Source organism: Psammomys obesus, unplaced genomic scaffold (genome assembly GCF_907164565.1).
Source record: "Psammomys obesus unplaced genomic scaffold, mPsaObe1.curated_primary_1811, whole genome shotgun sequence".
Taxonomy (NCBI): Eukaryota; Metazoa; Chordata; class Mammalia; order Rodentia; family Muridae; genus Psammomys; species Psammomys obesus.
The window spans coordinates 22,629,073-22,654,482 of NW_026590062.1; the positions used below are offsets into that span (position 1 = coordinate 22,629,073).

The 25,410-nt window shown below is 46.4% G+C and overlaps 1 protein-coding gene across 1 annotated transcript in view; it reads right to left on the bottom strand.

The window, feature by feature from the left end:
• Window positions 1-25,410, bottom strand: part of LOC129675744 (NADPH--cytochrome P450 reductase) — a 47,909-nt gene that overhangs the window by 16,687 nt on the left and 5,812 nt on the right. Inside the window, exon 2 of the mRNA XM_055605761.1 lies at window positions 2,915-3,106. Coding sequence (XP_055461736.1) covers window positions 2,915-3,093 — 179 coding nt within the window. The 5' untranslated portion in view covers window positions 3,094-3,106. The remainder of the gene's footprint in view (window positions 1-2,914; window positions 3,107-25,410) is intronic.

Here is a 25,410-nt window from a genome sequence, read left to right on the forward strand (position 1 = left end):
ATAACCCAAGCTTGATGGTTTCATGCACCATGACTTAAGGCTTTTAGAGACCTTATGAGACCTCATTTCTAGAAATCACCAGAAGCCATGATAAGAATGTATGATTTGGGGGGGGGAAGGAGACTGAGAGGTGACACATGCCTTTAATGCCAGCACTTGGGAGGCAGAAGCAGGTGGATCTCTATGAGTCTGAGGCCACGGAGGCCAGCCTACTCTAAAGAGCAGGTTCTAGAACACCCAAACCCTGTCTTGAAAACCCATAAATAAATAATTCTTGAAATGCACAATAGACCAGGTGGCACATGCCTTTTTTCCCAGAAATGGGGAGGCAGAGAGGTTCACTGATTTGAGGCCAGCCTGGGCTGTACCATGAGACTGTTTAAAACAACAAAGAACCCAAATAAAGATGTGTTTAATGTGTTTTAACAAATCCTATAAACTCACTCTGATATTCACAAAATAAAACAAACAAAAACAAAAAACCCAAAACCAAGAACCAACTCTGCTTCCTAGGTGTTGGGATTAAAGAAATGTGCCACCTTGTCTGAATCTTGAACTCTTGATCTTCCTATATCCCTCAAATGCTGGCATTATAGGTGTGTGCCATCTAGGCTGGCAACTTTTGATTTTTGGGACAGGATCTTGCTGAAGTTGCCCAGGTTAGCCTTGATCTTGCTCTGTAGCTGAGCCTATCCCCTAAAAAAGGTTGGGCAGTTCTGCATCTCATATCCCTTTTGAGGAACAGCATAACCTCCATTTTATAAATGGTGGAACAAAGCCAGCTTGTAGGGTGGGACCAGGCTACTGATCCCTTTATCTCCAGGTGTGGACATTTTCACCACAAACAGTGTCCCCACCACAGGAATGTATCTAGGGCCAGCCCACGCCAGAGAGGCTGGATTCCAGGTCCTCCCTTAGTCCCAGCAGTCTAGGTGTGGCTCTACCCTCAGGACAGGGGCCTGGATTCTTAAGCAGAAGGAAACTCTTTCTTTCTCATTCCAGGAATGTGTCTCCTAGTTTCACCCTCAAGATTCCCCAGGCAGCAGGAAGAGGTTCTGTCTGAGCCTCAGGAAGAGCCTAGATCAGGGCTGTAGCACCAAGGCCCTATTTAGACAGAGCACACTAACATTTTATCACCTGTTTCTACAAAGCACCTTTCATTACCCTGGCTTCTCAGCTGCCTGCAAACTCGCTAGGAAGAGCTGAGAATGACCCTTACCTCCTGATCCTTCTGCATCCACCCCCCAAGCTCTGTAATGACACATGTGCTCCTGGCCTTTTACTTTACATTTATTTATATATATTGTGTGGGAGAGACAGAGGAAGAGAGAGAATGGTGCTGAGCATCAGTGAACTAGTGGAAGTCAGAGGACAAACTGCAGGAGCCTGTTTCCTCCTGCCAGGTGGGTCCTAGGAAGTGAACTCAGGTTGCCAGGCTTGGTGGCAAGCGCCTTTACCCAAAGAGCCATTTTCCTGACCCTACTTTTTGTTTCTGAGACAAGATCTCTGTAAGCTGTACAGGTAAGCCTTCTGTTCTCTGCCTCAGTCTCCCGAGTGGATGGTATAGAGCCGGGCTTCGAGGCTGGGCCATCTTACAGGGCCAAAGCCAGTGATGGTGAGAATAAATGGGTGATTAAATAAAGAGGCAGCTCCCGGTCCCACAGTCTTGTTCAGAGAAGATGGTGGGGACAGCCTGGAAGCTGGGACCAGATAACCGTTCCTCTTCTCTTCAATAGGACACATTTTCACCACAAGCCCTGCCCTCCTTCCACCCACAATGCATCCTGACTAGCTGTTCCAACTCACTTGCCCTTCCCCAGTCTCCACTGTGACCAAACCTGTAGGACAGGGTCCAAGTTCCTGTACAGAGGGAAGTCCTGGAATGGGTCCCTTAGTCTAGCTCTTCTAGTTTTTAGCCACCTGGGCCTGTCACTGCCTAGAGAAAAGGGGCAGAAGGTGAACTCCCAGGCAGATAGTGAACAGTAAAGCATTCCATAAACTACTCTCTACAAATACTACCATCACTCTCAACCATCTACATTTTATGTGTGGGTGGGAGAGTTTGAGACAGGGTTTCTCTTTGCAGCCCTGGCTGACCTGGATCACGACCAGGATGGCCTCGATCTCAGAGATCTGATCTGCCTGTTTTTGCCTCCCAAGTGCTGGGATTAAAGATGAACACCATCATCACCCTGGCTTTTTTTTTTTTTTTTTTTTTTTTTAGACTCTGATAGCTCAGGCTGGCTGGCATACAGCTTAGGAGGATGACTTTGAACTCCTGATCCTCCTGCCTTCACTTAATTGCTGGGACTGTAGGCCTCAGCTTTCTCTCATGTGATATAATCTTAGTCGTCCTTAGGATGTCTTGTTCAAACTATACCCTAATGCTAACATATGCAGCAGCAAGGAGATCCCGGCTCAGTGCGTAAGTTCATGCCATGACCTCATAAAGTGCTCACAGAGCCCAGGAGAGTGGCGCTTTGGGCCACTAAGTAGACCAAATCACAGAGAGAGAATAAGGTCCAGCAACTCACCAGGTTGGTCTATCAAGAGATCATAAACAAAGAAAGACAGAAGTCTACATTAGTCACAGCCACAAATCCTAGAAGGATTTGGGACATAGTGGGGCAAAGATACCAGGAGACACCATCTCAGTAAATCACTGATGGGGAAGGTAAGACCGAATGCAGTTGTTTTGTTATATATATATGTGTGTGTGTGGTGTATCTTATTATTAAAGAGGACAAAGCATCGTCTACCCATTGAGTCACACCCCAAATTAAAAGCCTCAAATTCCCAGCAAGCTGCCTTCTTCCAGCCTGTAGCCCCAGCATGGAGAATAGCATGGAAGAAAGAGGTGCCAAGGATGCTCAGCGAAAGGGATAACCAAGAAACTCTGAGGGGCACCACTCACGTTGTTTGGATCTTGCTGAACTCTGGTACCTCTTCTTTCTTCTTTCTAAAGATGAACCAGTAGGTCAGGACCCCAACGATGAGAGAAAACAGAACCATGTCCGTTGTGCTGAATAGAGACACTTCTTCAGCCACTGCCTCAGGCATGGTGGCCCTGGTATCTTCATGAGAGTCCCCCATGTTGGTGACAGAACTGCCAGGAAAGAAACAGATGTTAGTGAGGAGGAACACAGTGGCCATGAAGCTGGCAGAGGTTCTGAGCGCTTTCCTATGAGGGCTGCATGGACTGAGCGAAGGAAGCTAATTCAGCAAGGCTTCAGTCCAGGCAGCTACAGCCTAGGAAAGAACACCACAAACTACCCCAATGGAGTCGGCTCTGCCAAAGTTAGGATGAGCCCCTTAGCCAAGGAGAACAGAAACCATGGGCTCCCAAGGTCCCTGAGCATCCCCAACCCTGTAGGAAACATGTAGGTCCTTGTGCTCACAGTTAAGCACCAGGGACACCAGGAAGGTTAAATATACAAGGCTGTCTCTTTAAACCTGTTTTCCTAATAGCCTGGTGATCTCTGTGCTATGTGTATGGACAGGCCACACCGGCTCCCCTAGACTCCTATGTTTATCTCAGTCAATCTATATCACTATCCTTCCGGAGACGCTTATCATGAGCACTGTTTACCTTGAAGCTGCTTTCCTAGTTAATCTATGGAACCTCCTTTATGGAAGATGTCACTTGTACTTTATAAGAGTTCCAATGTAATCATGTCTTGAGCTTTGTTACACAAACAGGACTGAGTTAATTATCACCAGGAATTGTTTTTTCCAAAGTGTACTGTGTTTAAATATGCCTAAAACAAACTGGCTGAAATTTGAACCAAGCCTGCCTACTGAGTGGTGTTGAGTCGAATCTCCCCCTTGCCTCCCCTGGATTGACACTTTTGTGGCTGTGACCCCCACACAAGCCCACAAAGAAAGACACAAAGACCCCAGTAGAGAGATAGCTATGTTATCCCAAAGGCTGGGTTTTTGAGTTGTCTGAAGGGACCTGCTCCTCAGGCTTTGGGACTGGCCCTGGAAGGCCCCTGGAGATCCTGGCTCATTAGGATGCATCTACCTGAGACCCTGGGCCTCAAGAACAGGTGAAACTAACAATGAGGCTTACTGTGACACACACCTCGCACTTGGAAACCCTGGGCCGGCTTGACATCCATACGCCCTAGTGACACAGTGCAGGCTTCCACGTCTGCAAGTCTCATTCCCACAATACCCTTGATGTCAAGGCTCTAGGGACATCTACAGTTGGTCAGAGTTGATTCTCAACTGATGCTGGGTCAGGTCCTGAGACTTCCATCATAAATGGAAAATGTCACTGATTTAAAAGTGTATTTAAGGGGCTGGGTGAACTTGCAAGTCTGAGGAACTGAGATCAACCCCAGAGCCCATATTAAAAAACAACAAAACAAAACAAACTAGATAGAGTTGGTGAGATGGCTTAGCACGTATAAGCACAATGACCTGAGTAGCATCCCTGGAACCCACAGTGTAAGGAGAGACTGAACTCTTGAAAGTCATCCTCTGACCTTCACATGGGTGCTATAGCACATACACACTCATGCTTCCACACACAATAAAAAATTGTAAAGCCGGCTGTGGCAGTAATCCCAGTGCTGGGTAGATGGAAGGCAAGAGGACTCCTGGGGCTTGCTGACCTGGGGCTGTTTCAAAATCAGGTAACTGGCCTTCCTGAGGAACAAATACTTAAGGTTTCCTCTGGTGTATATGTGCTCATTGCACACACATGTTGTCCTCTGGTATGTACATGCATGGGTATGTGTGTACAAACACACACACAACACACAACATTTAACCAACCCAACAAATACTATAACATCTTGGCTTCATGAGACGTGCTCTAATCACTTCCATGGTCTGTTGGACAAAATCATCCCCCGCAAAGCCTATGAGATACTAAAATGCTGACTTGAACTTTTCATGTCACTGTAAAGCAGGGACCATCTCTGCTTCATACAGGAAGTCATCCATCATTGCAATGAAACGCGATCCACGTGCCCCACAAGGAGAGGCCACTCGGAAATGCAGCCCCTGCCTCTCCTGTACTCTCCTCCATGTTTTGGCTTTCATTCTCACGCTATAATAAGCCACAATCCTAAATTTAGAAAGCTTTCCTTAATTCCCAGTTCTGGGGAGACATCTAACCTGATTGGTCTTGAGGGTGCTAGGCCGGCCTAGTCAGCATGGAAACCTGGCAGGTAGGTATAGATCTGCTCAGAGTCACAGCTGAACAGCATAATAAGGTCTTGAACCCGAGCAGGCACGCCTTCTGTTTTCTCACAGTCCTGTGACCTGCCAGTCACAACTCAGTTGGAAATGCCTGAGTCATATCTCAGCAATGCAGGCCAATAGAGGTGGCTTCCTACCAGCTTCCGTTTGCTGTCACAGCCTCAAGCATGGAGCCAGCCTCAATCTGGGCTATCTGTCCTTCCATTCTATAGCCCACTCGAGAGTCAGCCTCCTTCTCAGATTTTAGACATGCTTTTCCCACAGCTGCACAATCCTTACTTGTCCTTATGGGGTGGTACTGGGAGTAAAACCCAGGCCTTCCCACACTGTGGATAGGTGCTTACCACTGAGCCATGTCTCCAGCCCTCACTGGGAGTTCTAGGCGGGCCCTCTAATACTGAGCAAAGCTCCCAGCCTCAGTAAGGGGTTCTACTGTACTGCTGAGGCATCCTCTGCCCCCAGCCTTTATCCTTTTTGACACCCGACACTCACGGACAAAGTTAACTCTGCTGTCCTCAAGAACACTGTATTAAATATTTCAACTCCACTATGTACTCAGGGCTGGTTGTGTCTGTCCAATCTTGTCTCTGACAAGCTCACGCACCTTCTGTCAAACATTCACAAAATCAGACTAGGAGGTAGTTAGGACCTGCTTCCAAGGTGGGTTCTAGAAGAGTCTATCTCACAGAAGTGGGATGAAACAGACGTTCAGAGTCAACTGCAGCCTGTCTGGATCTGCTTGGGACTGATATGCCAACATAGAAAAGCTAGCGCTTGGATCCCTGAGGGGCAGCAGGTGACATTGACTCCTTGCCTCACCAGGTAGCCTGGACCCCTGCTTTCCAGAAAAGTAGACAGATCCTCACAAAGCTAAGTCACAGGCTGACTGCAAAACTCAAAAGAAGTGCCTTCCTTGTGGGCAGTTCCTAAGACAGCAGAGTGTTGAGAAATGGGGTTCTTACTGGTGTACCTGCTATCCCCTAAACTGTACTGCAAGGAGCATCTGATGGTCAGACCACTCCCTACACAGGGGTCCTTTTATTATTTTTCAGTTTTACTTTTTACAATGTAGCTCATGCTGGCTCCAAAGGTGAGAGAGATCCTCCCACCTCAGTCTGAGTGCTAGGGTCACAGACAGGTACCACCACACCTGGAGTGACCGAACACTGATGGCCAACTTGACGGTGCTCGGAATCACCATGGAAACAAACCCGTGCATGTCTGTGAGGAAGCTTCTAGATAAGGTTGGCTGAGGTAGAAAGACACCCCAAATATGGACAGTACTACTCTATGGGCTGGGGTCTGGGCTGAGTGAAAAGGGAGAAAAGCTGAGTCCCAGCATTCATCTCTCCCCGTTCCTGACTATGGATGAAATGTGACCACTCGCCTCAAGCTCACACTATGCTCTCCTGTCAGACTGTACCCTTGAACCTGAACCAAAATAAACTGTCCCTTTCCATTACTTTAGTTGGGTATTTTATCACAGCAATGCATAACATACTTAACACACCTGGCCAACCAGGGCTACACAGTAAGACCTCATCTTAGTGAAGAGAAACAATAAAAAGTAGCCACGTACAGAGGCACACCTGTTATCCCAGCAGGTAGCTGCTGAAGGGTCACAGTTCAAAAGTCTTCCTCAGCTACATAATGAGTTCAAGGCCAGCCTTGGCTATATGAGACCCTGATTCAAAAAGCTCATCTTTTTGTTCAACTGCTTATCTCTGTCCTTCCTTCATTTCCTCAGCTGAGCAGGAGTCTTTGATCTTGACTCTGAACTTAAAAGAAGTAGCCAGGGTTGGTGGTGCAGGCCTGAAGATCTACTGAGCTATTTCAGCAAGTATCCACTAGCAGAAATATCTGTCCAACCTGCTCTGCTGTGTCCTGGAGCGGAGTTGCCACCCCTTTGCCTCACTATGTTGGTGGAAATAGGAAGCTGGTGAAAGTAGGAAGACTGACGATCAAGCCAAAGTGTGTGGTTGACCCTCAGGAGCTATGTTTGTGATTCAGCCAACCTCAGAAAATATTTAGATCCGGGAGTGGTGGCTCACACCATCTACCCTAGCAAGGAGAGGCAAGAGTGCAAGGTGTTCATGCTAGCAGACACTGGTAGAGCTTCAAGGTTGGCCTTGACTCAACAGATCCACCAGCCACTGACTCCCAAGATGTGGGATTAAAAGATGGGTCTTTTGAGTAACAAAAAGCCTCTCCCTTTCTCCAGGAGACTGTTCACAGCATTGGCATACAGGCCATCCTGCAGTCAGCACTGGTCCAACTTCTGGCCATTATACCAAACTGAGGAGACACCAACACTGGATGAAGGATGAGTCAGTCACTTGTGCAAAAACAGCAAAGGGAGGAAAACACTAGCAGTTCCATGTTTTCACACTGCAAAGGCTTGTTGCCTAGTAGCAGTCATTGTCAACTTGATGCCTAGACAAGGGACCCTGCCACCTTGCAACTTCAGGGAGGAAAAGAAAGAGGGTCTGCTTAGGCTCACAAAACTCTGCCAAGGTCTGGAGGCTTTCAGGAGACTGATACCTTCAAGGAAACACATTATACTGTTGTATAATAAACATCCCTACCAGATACTCAGGGAAACTGTTCCCCATGTCAACCTGCCCGCAAGGCTTACTGCGAGCTGTGTCCATGCTGTCCAGAAGTCTGCATCTGAACCCATGTGCTGTTGGTACGGTACTCTGTTTTCCTGGGGTGGCTGCTTTTTTTAATCCATTCTCACAGCTTTTTGAATCTGTCAGTTTATGTCTTTTGTCACTCTAGGGATCTTTTTAGCCATGACTTACTGAACATTTTTTTTCTGGCTCTAACCCCTTTCTTCTCCTTACATATTAAGTCCTATTTTTTAAGATAAAATTTTATGTAGGGGGCTGGAGAGATGGCTCAGAGGTTCAGAACACTGGCTGCTCTTCCCGAGGTCCTGAGTTCAAGTCCCAACAACCACATGGTGGGTCAAAACCATCTATAATAAGACCTGGTGCCCTCTTCTGACATGCAGTTGTACATGCAGACAGAACATTATATACATAATAAAATAAATCTTTAAATAAAATATTAAAAAATTTATGTAGATGAGTATGTACATGAAATGTGGGTGCATGTGCCTACCAGGCCAGAAGCCAGTGTAGGATTCCCTGGAACTGATGTTACAGGCTGATGTGGATACAAGCACTCTTCACCAATGAGCCCTCTCTCCAGTTCCCTTAAGATTTATTGTTGCTCTCAGAAGCCTGTGAGGCTCCCTCTTCCAACAAAAAATCCAGTTTTCCTCCTTTTCAGACTAGAGAGTCTAAAGCTCTATCTTCAAGCTCATTGATGGGATGTATATTCAGATGCCTCTCCATGCCCCAGTGATGGGGATGGGAAAAAGTCTTAGTTAGCTTTGTTATCTTAACCTAGCCTATATTCATCTGGGAGGAAAGCTTTCATTGAGATCAAATTGGCCTGTGGGCACACTTGTGGGACAGTCTTGATTGCTAATTGATACTGGAGAGTCCAGACCACTGAGGACAGCACCATTCCCTGCGCAGTCAGTACTAAGATGGATGATAAAGCTAGCTAAGCATGAGCAAATAATCAAGCTGGGAAGCAGAGTTCTTCCACGGTTTCTGCCTGAGTTCTTGCCCTGACTTCTGTCAATGATGGTCTGTGACCTGAAAGGTGACATGAACCTTATCCTCCCCAAGCGGTTTTAGTTTGGAGTATTTTAACACAGCAACAGCAAGGAATATGGAACAAAGCCAAAGGTCTTGTGCATGCTAAGCAATCTTCCTCCCCAGTCCGTTTTGACTCTTTGTTTGCTGAATGTTTTGGCTGGCCTCAGATTCTGGGATCATTAAGGATGCCCCAACATGCCTGGCTTCCTCTATCATTTTCATCTCTGTAGACAAGGCTGGCCTCAAACTCACAAGAGGTCCACCTGCTTCTGCCTTTGAGTGCTGGGATTACGGGCCTGTATCATGTGGGCCTGTTTGGTTCTTTTTTATATTTTGTTATCTTGCTGTCTGCATTTACCTATTACTTTTTCTCATTCAAGCTCAGCTTTTCCTAGTTCTTGGATATAATTTTTTAAATTGCATCCCGGATTAAACAAACAAACAAACAAACAAATAAACAAACAAAACCAGGGTCTCAGGTCAGGCACAGTGGTGCAATCTTTAATCCTGGAACTTGGGAGAGACAGAGGAAGAAAGATCTCCGAGTTCAAGGCCAAGGTGGCTTATACAGCAAGCTCCAGGACAGCCAGTCTGGGCTACATGAGACCCTGTATTTACTTAATTATTTATTTTTGTTTGGTGTTTTGAGGCAGGGTTTGTCTCTCTGTGTAGCCCTGGCTGGCTTTTAAATCACTATGTAGCTGATGACAACCTTGAGCTCCCATCCTCCTGCCTCCACATCCCAAGTGCTGGGATGACAGTCATGAGCCACCACGGGTGGACCCTGGCTGTTTCTGAATATTATGTTGTAAGACTCTGGGTTTTATTTGATTCTTCTCTTTCAGCAGGACTCTTCTGCCGCCTGCTGGGGCTTAGGGCTAGCTGGTGCCAACTTGTTGCTCTGGGAGAGAATTCAGTCTTCATACAAGGTGAAAAACTCTCTCGAAGGATTATGGCTCCTCAACAGGCTTCCACTGACATCTTCTGGCATGCTGGTACTGTCAGATTTAAGATGCTGCAGTCAAAGGCTTCCTGAGATGTCTCTCCTAAGCAGAGTGGTTTAATGGCTTCCTTGAAGAAATGAGATTTCTTTGGCTTTTGATGACTCTAAAGCTATTACTAACAATGCTTGGTTGTGCATGGCACCAAGAGCAAGCTCGATGTGACTCTGGAATTAACTTGAGACAGCCTTAGAAGGAGTTGAGAGAATATTGGTTTCTTGCAGAGGATTCAGCTCAGTCAGTAAAGCACTTGCTTCTCAAGTGAGAGGACCTGAGTTCATTTCCCAGAGCCCACAGAAAAAGCCCAGCATGGTTGGCCATTGAGATGATTAAGGTGCTTGCCACCAGGCCTGACAACTACATTAGAACCCAGGGTTTCACATGGTGGTAGGAGAAAACTGACTCCTAAAAGTTGTCCTCTGACTTCCACACACATGCTATGGGAGTACACACATACACACACTACAAGTCAACACCAAGGGGGAAAGCCAGATGTGGTGGTACATACTTACATCCCAACAGTGGCAACACTGAAACCAGAGACGGGGCTCCCTGGAGCTCACTGGTCAGCGAAACCAACCGATTTGGCAAACTCCAGGCCAATGCGCCTTTCAGTACCAAACAAAAATGGTGGAAGGCGCCTTGCAATGCTCAAGATTATTTGTGTTTCATATGAACACATGTGAGCATGTGCTGCTGTTATCCCTAGAGCCGAACAGCTGTCTGGTTCATGAGATCAGCTGTGCCTATTTTCAAGAGTCAAACCTGTAAACTGTTAGAAGTTACCTTACAGAAGGAGGGGCAGGGAAGGTCACTGTACCTAAGTGTGCCACTCTTCCTGGCCATATATATACAATTTTGCCCTAACTGCAGAAGGCCTTATTATATGGGCTGGTGTGGGGGCGGGGATCTGTCTCTGCAGTTGTAAGGAACCCACCAGCCCAGGGTCCTTGCTTTGGGGTACTCTGTCAGTAGCTCCACTCCCATTCTGTCAGTTAACTCCAATGAGCTCACTGGTTCCCAGGGTAAACTGTTGGAACTGTTCCTTGGATCATCACTGGAATGTTGGAGGAGGGGGTTCTCCCCCAGGGAGGGACTGTCAGTAACACTTGCACTTTCTACACACAAGCACACACACCCATTGTATGCCTGTGCTAAACACCGTAACCAAAAGCAGCTGCGGGAGGAAAGGGTCCATTTGGCCTACACGTCCTCATCACAGTCCATCCCTGAAGGAAGTCAGGCAGGACCTCAAACAGGAACAGGAGCAGGAACCATGGAGGAGCACTGCATACTTGCTTGCTCAGCCTGAGTTTTGTTTGTTTTTATTTTAAACTTGATTTTTTTTTTTTTTTTTTTTTTTTTTTTCCCTGAGACAGGGTTTCTCTGTGTGGCTCTGGCTGTCTTGGAACTTGCTCTGTAGACCAGGCTGGCCTTGAACTCAGAGATCCACCTGCCTCTGCCTTCCCAATGCTGAGAAGACATGTGTCACCACCACCACCACCTAGTAACTCAACCTGATTTTTTTTTCAGTTTATTTACTTTACATCCCAAGGGTGCCCCCTCCCTTCTCTCCTCCCTGCCCCTCCTTCCCTGTTCTCTCCCTTTCCCTCCAGAAAAGGGGAGTTCCGTGTCGTCGACCCCATATCAACCCTCCCCAGCATATTAAGTCATATCAGGACTGAGCATATCCTCATTTTCTGAGGCAAGGCAAGGCAGTGCTGCGGGGGGGGGGGGGGGATTCAAAAGTGAGCAAGAGAGCCCATGTTAGAAAAAGCCCCACACACACTCACCAGGCGCCCCATATGAAGACCAAGCTGCCCACTGGCCACATATGTGCAGGGGCCGAGGTCCAGACCATGCATGGTCCTTAGTTGATGTCTCAGTCCCCGTAAGTCCCCATGTCTCTGTTGGTCCTGTGAGGTTGCTGTTCAGCCTGATTTCTTACACCACCCATGACCACCTGCCTAGGGGTGGCCCTGACAACAGTGGGCTGGGCACTAGACCTTCAATCATTAATCAAGAAGATGCTCCATAGACTTGCCTACAGGCAATCTGACAGAAGTAATTCCTCAACTGAAGGGCCTTTCCCCTTCCCAGGTGACTGCTGTGTGTCTAACTGACAAAACACTGAGCAGCCCAGCTACCTACTAGCTTAATACAAGCTGAAGTGGGCTCTGCTAAGAGTTCTTATACCACAGTTTAAAAAGCCAATCGTGGAGCAGGGAAGGCCTTAAACCAGTGGTTTTCAACCTGTGGATCGAGACTGTGGGTCGAGACCCATTTGGGGGTGAATGACCCTATCACAAGGGTCACATATCAGATATTTATATTACAATTTATTATGTATACAATTTTCTGCCTGCATGTACACCTGAACGCCAGCAGAGGGCACCAGATTTCATTATAGATGGTTGTGAGCCACCATGTGGTTGCTGGGAATTGAACTCAGGGCCTCTTAACCTCTGAGCCATCTCTCCAGTCCCATATATTACAATTTATAACTAGCAAAATTACAGTCATGAAGTAGCAATGAAAATAATTTTGTGGTCGGGGAGTCACCACAACATGAGGAACTGTATTAAAAAGTCAACATTACGAAGGCTGAGCAGGCTGGACAAATTTTCAAAGGCTGTGATTATGTTTCTTCAGGCAGGCGATGCACTGATAGTATTTAAACTATGATGTCACAATATAAATGTCACCATTGCATGTTATGGGCTCTCAATGCTTCACCTCTCTGGGTCCTACAGATTTTCAGAACCAGGAGCTGAATATCCAGCCTGTCACTCTTCGCAGCACTTAAGGGAATGGCAAGGATAAAGTTTCACTTTTTTTTTTCTTTTTTTAAAGATAGGCCTTGTAGCCCAGGCTAGCTTTGAACTTCTGATCTTCCTGCCTCTGCCCTCTGGGTGCTGGGATGATAGGCTTGAGGTGCCAGGTTTATGTGGTGATGGGGTAGAGCCCACAGCTGCCTGAGTGCTTGGAAAGCACTCTACCAACCCCTCTGTGTGCCCAGCGCCGGTGTGGCCGCTTTGTCTGTACCTAGGTGTGATTTCTCTAAACAAAGAATAACATTGAATGTCCTTGGAAGGTAGGTTTTGCTGTGAACTTGATTCTTTGTTCCCTTCCTTCCTTTTTGTTTTTCAGACAGGGTTTCTCTATGTAGCCCTGGCTGTCTTGGAACTCGCTCTGTAGACCAGGCTGGCTTCAGAATTACAGAGATCTGCCTGCCTCTGCCTCCCAAGTGCGGAGATCAAAAGCATGCAACCACCACACCTTGATTTTTCAACAAGACTAATCTAAAATTACCTGTGAAGGTTATACTGCAGTAAAGTTAATTAAATGAAACAAATATGGTATAAATTATAAGCAGAACCAAACTGTTTTTATACGGTTTCTGAATGGTCAAGAGTAAACCATGAAATGAGATCTCAATTCTATTTAAAAAAAAAAATTTTTTTTTTTTTTTTCCCCTGAGCTCAAACCATATTTCCAGCGAAGTTCCTCAGACACTAGCACAAAGAAATTTCTTGTTTTTGCTAGGATGGAAACCCAGGGCCTGTGCACGGAAGACAAGTACTGTATCAGCCACCCATCCAGTCGCTCATTGGGAGATTCTAGGTAAATGCGTTCAGGAAGGTCCCACATTTAAAAATCCACTTGACTATGGACAACTGGTGACTTCCACACAATGTCTCACTGGAAGTGACCGATCACCTAACATACATAATAGGCAAATACCAAGACAGGTCGGGCATGCTGGCACACACCAAACACAGGCAGATTTGAGTTTGAAGCCAACCTAAACTACATAGCAAGTTCCGGGCTAGCCAGGGCTATCTGAGGTTTTGGTTTTTTGTTTGTTTGTTTGCTTGCTTGCTTTCTGACAGAACTGGAAGCACAAACTCTTTGGGCTGGCTGAATATGGTCAGAGTTCAGTAAGGAGCAAAAGGCAGTATTTGTGGGAGGGGTGGACAGGAGGTTAATTATAACTTGAGCACTGACAATGGCCCAAGGCCAAACCAAGAGACCTAAATGTAAATCCAAGGTGTTAGAGCCCGAGGAAACAGGAGACTGGGTGAGCAGTGGCCTGATTCGAAGCCTTCTCCAGGAAGGTCAATGTTCACAGTTCCTGTGCCAACCAGCCTGGCCTTCGCTTCAGCATCCTAGAGAACCTTTTCCAGCAAGTGTGCAACACCCCTGGGTGATGGCCTTTCCCCTGCATAACAGGGCTTAATTTGAAAACACGTGACTGACGCGTGGCTGTGAAAGAGGAAGGTGGCCACCAGAGACTCCAGTGAAAGCATGACTTAGCATGAAGCATTCTTCCTGCACAGATACAGTTAAGCAAGTTCAGGGAATGATTTGGCCTTGGGCTAGGGCTGGTGGTGTGGCTGAGTAGAGCACTTGCCCAGCACACATGAAGCCCTTGGTTCCATGCCCAGCACTGCATAAGCCCAGCATGGGGTGCACACCTGAAATACCAGAACTCGGGAGTTGGGGAGGTAGGAGAATATCTAGGAGTTGGAGGCCAGCCTGGTCTACATGGTGAATCCCAGGCCAGCAGGGCTACAAAGAGACACACTGTCTTAAAACAAACAAACAAACAAAACCCAAACAAATGAAAAGCACTAAGCTTGGTCATATAGACTTGTAATCCCATCACCGGAGAACAAAAACAGGCAGGTCACTGATGCTCCTTGGCCAGTCAGCCTGCTCAGCCAGTTCCAGGCCTGTGAGAGATCCTGCGTCAAAAAGCCAAGTATAGGGGCTGGAGAGACGGCTCAGCAGTTAAGAACACTGCTTGCTCTTCCAGAGGACCCAGGTTAGATTCACAGCACCCATGCCAAGCAGCTCCAGACTGATTTCCTCTTTAGGTTTCGTTGGGCATCCAGTGCATATGAACACAAGTACACACACAAACAAAAGGAAAAGGAACACCTGAAGAGTAATCAAAACATCCTCATCATTCTCTACAGACATTCATCTCTAACCTCTCCTATATGCACATGTCAAACAAGAGCAAACTAGACATAATGGTGCTTGCCTGCAATCCACTAGGGGCTGTGAGTTCTGGTCACCTTGGCTCAGAAAACAAACAAAAAGAGCTACAGAAAGATAAGGCAGGCAATGAGCACAGTGACACATAAGCCCCTGGCAGATCCCAAGTGCTCAAGAAAGGTAGAAGTAAAAGACAGACAGTAACTTCTTTAGTTAAAACATGGATCCCACAGTGCGGGGAGGGCGGGTAGAGAGATGGCTCAGAGATTAAGGGTACAGTAAGTACCACTCTTGCAGAGGACACAAGTTTGTTTTCCAGCACAGACTACTACCTGTAACTCCAGCTCCACGAATCATGACCTCTTTTAACCTACACACACACACACACACACACACACACACACACACTTAAAACAGAACAAAACAACAACAACAACAAAAACCCCACCAGTTTCAAGAACAGCCTGTGCTCAGAACCAGGAATCTGGCTCTAACAAACTAGAGGAGTAAATAAACAGCATGTTCTCCCCCTCCCGCCAAATCTCCATGGACAAAAGACATGCTCCTTTTGGCAAAGAGGAAGGAATCCCAGGCTGCAGGCCTTCCTGCCGCAGCACCCACCCTTTCTGCCAAGTGCCATTCCAGCCTCCAGCTGTTGACCAGCTGAGCCAAGACTCCCTCCCTCTGGTCAGGAGAACTCAGTGTATAAGGCACTCACCACAAAGTCTGATGAGCTTAGAATCTCGGGGATCCACATGGTGGAAGGAAAAAGCCCATTCCCACAAGCTGTTCTCCGACTTTACATAAAACATTTTCATTAAAAAAAAAAAAAAGTTGCCAAGTGGTGGTGGCACATGCCTTTAATCCAGCACTTGGTAGGCAGAGGCAGGTGAATCTCTTGAGTTCAAGACCAGCCTGGTCTACAGAGTGAGTTCTACACAGAGAATCCTGTCTCCAAAACAAGCAAACAAACAAACATCATTATAGGTTCAAGGATAAAAAGTCCAGGCAGAATCTCACCCTATGGGGGGTGATTTTCTCTTTAGAATTTATCTCCCTTACCTTACATAAGCAGCACATAATATGTAAACATGCAGACACATATCCTGCCCAAAGCCTGATATAACTAGTCATACTGTGACTTGTTTTGTTGTTGTTGTTGTTTTGTGTTTTGGATTGAGACAGGGTCTCTCTTTGTAGCCCTGGCTATCCTGAAACTTGGTGGACAACCAGACTGGCCTTGAACTCAGAGATTCGACTGCCTCTGTCTCCTGAGCACCGGGGACTAAGGGCTTGCACCACCATGCCTTGCTATACAGTGTATGAGATCTCAGAAACACTTTGGCTGGTGAGATGGCTCAATGGGTGAGGGCACTAATGACCACCAGGCCTGATGGTCTAAGTTCCATCCCTGGGCCACACAGGGAAGAAGGATGGAACAGATTTCTGGTTTTGCTCACTTTCAGGCTGTGGCACAGGCACACCTGTACTCATTTATACACACAGAGATGAAAGAAAGAAAGACAGAGAGAAGAAAAGAAAGAAAACTAGAAAGGTAGGTAGGTAAAGAAATAAACACTTGGCGTGTGCCGATAAGCAGGTCAAATGTTCTTACTGCTGAGCCATGACCCCAGCCCTCAGAGAAGGATTCTAGGCAAGTGATCTCTGCCTGAGTCACACCTGATCTTTCTGCTTCTCCATTGCTGGGCCTTGTGGGCCATCTTCACAGCTATAAAGCTATTATTTCATGGGGGTAGGGTAGGAATGCCAGTCCCTTGGATTCACTAACTCTCTGCTTGGAAGAAGTCTCCCTACTTGGCCTGGTAGCCTGTTCACTGTGGCCAGGGTGAGCCTGGCCGAGATCTCAATATAAACAACAGAATACTATGCAGCAATTTAAAAATAAGTATAAACTATAGCCTCTCACAGAAAGACTGCCCAAACACATGAAAACTGTATGATTATCAAATATTCTGTAATTAATCACAGGAAAAAAAAATCAGATTATCTTCTTGGTGCTCAGTCTATAATCTCTGTAACTCCAGCTCCAGAGATCCAACACCCTTTCCTGGGGCCAGAGACAACTGCACTCACGTGCACATACACACAGAATTTAAAAATAAAATAAATCTACTTTTAAAGTTTCCTGAAGGCAGTACCCTCACTGACTCAGTTACTTGCAATAGGCCCTACATCTTAAAATGCCAACCTCAGGACACCAGAGGGCCAGCTTCTAACACATGAGCCACTGGGGGGACACAGCCAGATCCAAATCACAAGCTCTGACCCTTGTGACCAACCAGGAGCATTAGAACTTGTAACAGTTGGCCTGAGGAGACAGCTCAGCGGCTAAAGTGCTGACTGCAACGAGTGAAAAGCTGAACATGGCAGTGTTTGTCTGTGATCTCAGCAGTGGGGGCTGGAGACAGAGGGTGCTGGGGGGTGGCTGGCCAGCAAGTGTAGCTTGATGAGCCAGTTCACTGAGAGACCCTGTCTCAAAAAAGAAAGCAGCGTGCTGTCAAGGACGACAGCAGACATCAGCTCCTGCCTCCATCCCAGAACTTTGAGGAATAATAGGAAAATTCCTGAACATAAAGAGAAAATCTGAAGCTAGGCAGTGGTGGTGCACACCTTTAATTCAGTACTCAGGAAGCAGAGGCAAGAAGATATCTGTGAGCTGGAAGCCAGCCTAGTCTACATAGTAGTTGGACAGACAGCCAGGGCTATGTAGAGAGACCCTGTCTCAACAAACAAACAAGGAGGAAACCTGAATTTCACAGCAGAGAACATGGCTAGCACTAAAAGAATCAATGGATAAAAGCTAACTGACAGGCCCAGTACTGACATACCTAACTGGAATCTTACAATAAGAAAACACCACAGGAATCCAAACTAACCGACCACACAGTCCTACTCTGAAAAATGTCAGTGTCACGAAAGACAAAAAAAGAACTCATCAGCCAGTCGTGGTGGCTCAGGCCTTTAACCCCGGCATTCAGAGAAGAAGGGGCAAGTGGAAGGCTGTAAGTTCAAGGCCAGCCTGGTCTATAGGACAGCCAGGGCTACACAGAGAATCCTTGTCTTGAAATAAACCAAAAAAAAAAAAAAAAAAAAAAAAAAGCAAAACAAACAAAAGCCCTCCAGATTAAAGGAGATGATAAGTGAACTAGGTCTGCTATGTGATCCTAGCCTGGAAAGCAGACTTCTACAAAGGGATGAACAGAGGAGTTGTGAAGGGGCTGGGCCTTGCTATCTCCCACACAGCATTCTTCTGTTGATGTGGATTCATTGCACTGCGGTTATGGGAGAAAATGACTTGAAATTTATGTAGAAAATAAACATAAAAGAGGTAAAGCTCAGACTGAATACTGTATGAGGCTCTGGGCTCCATCCCCATCTCCAATACCAGCTTACTCTGTCACACACACACACACACACAGAGACACATGCAGTCAGACACATACACACAGACATATACACATACACAAACACACACATTAACAGACACATATCCATATATTCAGACACACAAGCAATACCACACACATACATATACACATTAATATACACAAACATATTTCTAAATATATACACAGAACACAGTGAGACACACAAATACAAACACACATGTATGTAAGTCTACCACACTCACACAAACATATAAATCTGAATCAAAAGGAGTATCTGAAGGCTTTTGACTTACTGTCAAATTAGCTTTGAAAAAACAATTGCCTTCCAACAGTCCTTCCTCATCACAGCATACTGCCTGCTACTGTGGAAGACGACAGGAGCCTGGGAAGACAAGTCAGTTAGCTATAACCTACAGAGAACAGTCCAAGGAGGCCAGGACACCTGTGCGCCAAAAGAAAGGACAAACCAAGCCAGAGTGGGGCCTTTGCCATTCTTAGAGGAAGATACTCATTTACTTCTTGCCCAAAATATACAAGCCAGATATCAAGAGCCTGATTGCCTGAGTCTAAAATAAGCCTCCGACGTCATGGAAGGTTTCTTGACCAAAGGAATGGCAGGTGACAAAAGAGGAAGGATGGAAGACACAAAGGCCAGATGGAAAATAGGGTAAATTAGCTCAGTGTGGTGACTCAGGCCTGTAATCCAAGTTGAGGCAGGAGGAATGAGCATGAGTTCAAGGCCAGCCTGGGCTACACAGTGAAGCAGCTGGTCACAATATGCCCATAATCAGAGGACAGCACCGAATGCAGGCTAGTGTTCAGCTCAGTTTCTCCACCGTAAAGTAGCATTTGCTATATATGTATATATATTTTTTCAGTTTTAATTATGTGTATATGTATGTGGTTATGTGTACACGAGTTCAGATGTTCAAGGCCAAAAGAGGCTGTGAGATCTCTTGGAGCTAGAGTTCCGGGCTGCTGCACACTGCCTGATCTGGGTGCTAGGAACTAAACTTAGGTCCACTGAGGCTCTCTCCAGCCCCCTTTCTCCATTTTATATAGTTCATGATGGCATAGGCTCACCCACAGTCAATATGGGTCCCAACATCAGTGACACGATCAAGCCCAGCAGCCAGAGGCCCATCTCGCAGTTATCCTCTGTGAGGTTGGCAGTTACACTAACCACCAGAGCAGGAGTCCAAAGCTGAAAAGGGGGTGCCATTCTAATGAGGCATCTTCATGCATCAGCAAGGCCTGGCCACACTCAAAGCACACTGCTACTTTTTTTTTTTTTTATTTAATAAAAGTGCCTACGATATTTTGAGCACAGCCATGCCCATTCGCTAGCATGCCACCTACAGCTGCCTTCTCGATAAATGAAACAGTTGCTCACCTGTCAGATCTTATAGTTCAGGAGAATTGCACTATCTGGCCCTTCACAAAGAAGTCTGTCAGTGTGTCTCACCTAATTAACCACTGTGTACCGATGCTCTGCTTCCGGTTCCTGATCATTTTAGTGTGCATATTATGTAAGACATGAGCATCAGGAAAGCTTGGTGAGAAACAAAGAAACTGATATTTTGCAAGTTCCTGTAGGAGAACACTGACTAAGATTAAATACTTAGGGCTGGGAAATGACGATGACTGAGCCAGTAAACTGCTTGCGATGAAAACATGAGGATCTGAGTCCCATCCCCAGGGCACATGCACAGAGGGTTGTTCAGCTTGTGCTCTCCTTTTTTTTTTTTTTTTTTGGTTTTTCAAGACAGGGTTTCTCTGTGTAGCCTTGGGTGTCCTGAACTTGGAGTAGGAATGATAGGCTGGAGGATCTCTCGAGCTCATCGGTCAGCCAGTCTGACCCAAGTGTTAAGTCAGTAAGTCCCAGGCCAATGAGCCATGTGTCAAAAAACAAGATGGGAAGCCAGAGCTATGGCTCAGTGCCCTTGCTGCCCTTGCAGAGGACACAGATTACAACTATCTGTAACTCCAGCTCCAGGGCTCTAATGTCCTCCTCTAGCCCCAACAGGCACTGCACACAAGTGGCATACAGACAAATACTCAGGCAAAATACTAAATAAACACAAGATGGACAGCTCTGAGGAACAATTACTAAGGTTTCCTCCGACCTCTACATGTACACACACACACATACACACACAAACACACACACACACACACACACATACACACACAGATGCAGGATTAAGGGAGCAGGAATGGTGATACACATACCTCAAATCTCAGCACTCAGGAGGCAGATGCAGGAGGATGGCTGAAAGTTTAAGGCCAGCATGCTCTACACAGTTCAAGTCCAGCCTGGACAACTCACTAACACCCTGTTTCAAAAAACAGAAAATGAAAAGAGGCTGGGGATCAGGCTCAGCGGTGAGGCGCCTGCCTGGACTCCCCAGGGAGGAGCTAGAGGAGTGGCTCGAAGGTATAAGGCTTGCCTGGCAAGCCTGAGTCCCCGGGCTCGAGCTCCAGTACTGCAAATAAACAGACAAACGGTCAGACTTACAGAAGGCCTGCCTAGAGCAAAAAAAGCACTGTGACTGGCAGCTCACTGAACAGAACCAACGTTCACTAACCCTCTGCACACCATCCGCCACACTAAGCACTCTATACAAGTCCTTTCTTTTGTATGACAGCCCTGTTTAGAAAAATCTTTCATTTCACACACCAACACTCAGCCAAGCAAATTACCCACAGCCCCACAGCCAGCAACTTTCAGGGCAAGGTGCAAGGATTCTCTGCTCCTTCTGCTGCCATCCTAGCTATCACTTGCTATGTACCACAAGGAAGGCGACCTGACTGCTAGCTTACGACAGTGCCCGGTGTTCCAGGGCTGACTATTCATCAGGCTTCGTCATCAACAAGAGCAGTGCTTCTCCTATGACTCGGAGAGACACAAAGCCTTAGAAGCCTTTCTTCTACCCAAAAATGGCTTCTGGCCATTTCTTGTATAAGTCAGAATTCATCGGACTCAGTAAAAAATGGAGTCCAGACTTTGATCAAGGCATTGGGCCAAAGACTGCCACTGCACTGAGGTTTCTGATGCTATTCGGAGGCCCATCTCCCTCCAGAGTCTGTTTGCATTTCACCTTAACCTTAGACCACAGCTAAGCACTAAAAGCCGCTGTCTGGGGACACACCAGGTGTGGGATGCGCACCTGTCATTTCAGCACTGGCAAGGTGGAAGCAGGAGGTCAGGGGGGAATCCAAGGCCAGCCTACATTACATAAGACCCTGTCTCTGTAAGCATCAACTCAAGGTGATGTCTATCACTAAGTACCTGCGTCTAGTGAGTTCTGCCGTGTGTTTTGAGTCTACAACATGAACATACCAGTATTAACTGGAGCCTCCTCCCCTCGGGATGTCTATAAAACCATCTGTAATTAATAAACCATTTATAAGACTGCCCATCAGGAAAGACGGCTCAGAGGGTGAAGATGCTTGCTGCCAAGCCTGACAAAATGAGTTCAGTTACATCCCCGGGATCCGTGTGCTGATTCCTGCAGTCAGCCTCTGACCTCCACACATGTGCCCTACAAGAATGACAAGAAGCTGCCTGTGGGCAGGACTAGGCCGCTAACACTTCCACAGGAGACTGGTCACTTTCATCTCTTCCCACTCACTGCCCTAGATCCCTGAGCCGTAACCCTGCTTGGAACAGCACACCATTCTGACTCTGCCCTCTTTCTCGAATCCTAAGCTCTACCCTTAAAGAGTTTCAGTGGAGCCTGAAGCCTCACACGCCTTTAGCTGATCAGGTTTCGGTAGGGTAGCACTCCTCCATCATCCCTTCTTTTAAAGAAAAACTATTCTATCTTTAACTCTTGGGTGGCGGGAATGATGTGCACCTGAGCACCCTGTCCACGGAAGTCAGAAGAAAACACTGGATCCCCTGGGGCTGGACTGCAGGCAGCTGTGAGCTGCAGGATGTAGGCCCTGGGAACTGAGCCTGGATCCTCTAGAACAGCACGTGCTCTTAACTGCTGAGCCGTCACTCCAGCTCCCTACCCTCTGTCCTTCGGAATACTCTAACCATTGCTCTGACCGCACTATTATCACCTTTCATCCCATTGGTCTTGTTCTCACATAAGCATAATCCCTGCATGTCAAGAGACAGCCTGGCAGGTACTAAGTCCTGAGCATGAGGCTCTGGCTGGCTGCTTTGGCCAATGATCCTTACATAAAGGAAGGCCTAGGAAACATAGGCCTGGTGATAGACCTACATGCCTTGTGCCTTCAGTAATGTCAACTGTGCATCCCACTCTCCTCCGCTTGGACTTCTAGAAAGCTCTGTGCTGAGTTCTGTTCAATCACAGTAGTTCCTCTCTCTCTCTTTCTCTTTTAAATGATGTATTTTCATTTTATGTGCACTGGTAAGTTTTGCCTTCATGTATGTCTATGTGAGGGTGTCGGATCCTCTAGAACTGGAGTTACAGACAGGTATAAACTGCCATGTGGGTGCTGGGAATTGAACTTAGGTCCTCTGAAAGAGTAGCCAGTGTTCTTAGCTACTGAGCCATCTTTCCTGTCCAATAGCTTCTCTTGATTGCCGTCTGCTATAAGCACTTGCCTCCCAGGTCCTGCTACACTCTTGGTTTTGCTAGGAAAAGTGTGTGGGATTCATAAACTTGTAAGCCAGTTGTGCCACAGGACAGCACGGGCTTCATGGATACTTGTTACTTTCCAATTGTGAGAAAATGCTCTGACAAAAAGAACTAAGGAGCTGGGCAGATGGTGCGGTGGTTAAAAGAACTTGCTGCTCTTCCGAGAACTTGGGCTTAGTTCCGAGCACCCATATCCTGTAGGTCACAAGCACTTGTTACCCCAGCTGCAGGTGATCTGATGTCCTCATGTGTCCATGCACACACACACAACTTTTAACATAAAAAAGTTAAAAGTGGTGATGCACGCCTTTAAACCCAGCACTCGGGAGGCAAAGGCAGGCAAATCTCTGAGCTCAAGGACAGCCAACCCTGCTTGAAAAAAAAATTCCACAGCTACAGTATCTTAGAGTACCAATCTTCAATGAAACATGGGTAGGACTTAATTGAACATCTGGGCTCAGCCAGCGCACAGGACAAAGGTCAGCAATGTTCTTGGGAGAGTGAGGTCAGATTCATTCATTCATCTAGTCACTATCAACTGAAGTTCTAGTTTATGCCTGGCACTATTCCAGGCACTAGCTTATCCTTATAGAAATATCTAGAAGTCCACTGCGCTCACTGAACTCACCTTCCAATCCAATTATTTTGGCACCGGGATAAAATATATAATTTCATTTTCTGAGACACTGTCTCACTATGTAGCCCAGGCTAGCCCCAGACTTGCAACTCTCCTACCTCAGCCAAGGGCTAGGATTACACTATGAGCTGAATGCCTGGCTAGACTCCTTCTGTTATTGGCTGCTTTACAGAGGGAAAAAAAAAAAAAAAAAAAGTACTCAATAGATAAGGAGGATGGTTTTAAACTCCTGAGCAAGGCTAAAGATATAGCTCAAAAGTAGAGAATGTACTGGCACACATGAATCCCTGATTTCATCTCCTCTAGTACCACCCTGCAAACATACAAAAAAAAAAATCTTTTTTGTTTTTGAGACAGGGTCTCTCTGTGTAACAGCCCTGGCTGTCCTGGAATTCATGTTGTAGAACAGGCTGTCCTTAAACACACAGAGAAACTCCTGCCTCTGGCTACACAAAAATTCTTAAGCAAATTGGTGAAGGGGTGGGAAAGAGCAGCATTGGAGCAAATAGTGGTGGTGTGTGCTTGAAATCCTAGCACTTAGGAGGTAAAGCCAGGAGGACCAGGAGTTGAAGAACAGCCTTAGCTACAGAGCTAAGTTTAAGACCAGCCTGTGCTATATGAGATCCTATTTCAATAAATGAAACAAAGAAAAATAGAAAAAAAAAATGGGTCCTCAAGATCAGCGTAGCAAGTGCTGGAGAGATGGCTCAGTGGTTAAGAGCACATACTGCTCTTGCAGAAGACCTGGTTCACTTCCCTGCGCCCATGTGGCAGCTCACAACTACCTGTAACTCCAGTTCAAGGGATCTGACACCCTCCTCTGGCTCCACCAGAACCACACACTTTGTTACACATACATACATGTAGACAAAGCACTGATACAGCTAAAAATCAAACACATCTTTAAAACTATGGGGAGAAACACACCAATCTGGCAATGGTACAACGGACAGATCTTGGGAAGTGGGTGAGGGGAGAAGCAGAGAAAAATTATGAATTCCTGCCCAGCCTGGAACATGGAAAAATCCTGTCTCAAAGAAGAAAAGTGGGCTTCGGGATGGCTCAGTGAATAAAGGCACTTGCTTGTTGAAGCCTGGAAATGTGAGTTTCATGCCTGGATCCATGGACAGGTGGAAAGAGGCCTGATTCTAAGAAGTTGTCCTCTCACCTCCACACCTGTGCTATGGCACGCGCACGCGCACACACACACACACACACACACATTATAAATGCACACATACATGCATACTTACAACAAATAAAAATACTTAAAAAAAAAAAAAAGGCCTATCTAGGGACCTGAACAACAGATACTATAAAACCATGCAATCATAGAAAAAGATTTGAAGACCAAAACCAGACAAGACTTAATGGCAGCTGCAGACCCAGAATAAAAGAGAAAAGGGAAGATAGCTTCTGCCCTAGAGAACTCTAAGGACCAGGAACATAAAGATGGCAGGACCACTCACTGTAAGAAACAGAGATAATGGTGGTGGCAGTTTATGGCTGTTGAAGTACTCTGTGACCTCCAGATCATATTGCAAGTGTTTTATTTTATATTATCTGTATGGTACTGGGGATGGAACCCCAGACCCTTCCACACAGTAGGCAAGTGCTCCAATGCTGAGGGGCATCCCTAGTCCCCAGAAATATTGTTTCAGGGCCAGTGAGACGGGTCATTGGGAAAAGGTGCTTGCTGTGAAGTCTGAAGACCTGCATTCCATCCCCAGGAACTATATAAGTTCTCCCCAGGAGAACCAACTTCACAAAATTTTTCTTTGACTTCCACATACTGTCATGGCAGATGAAAACACACACACACACACACACACACACACACACACACACACACACACA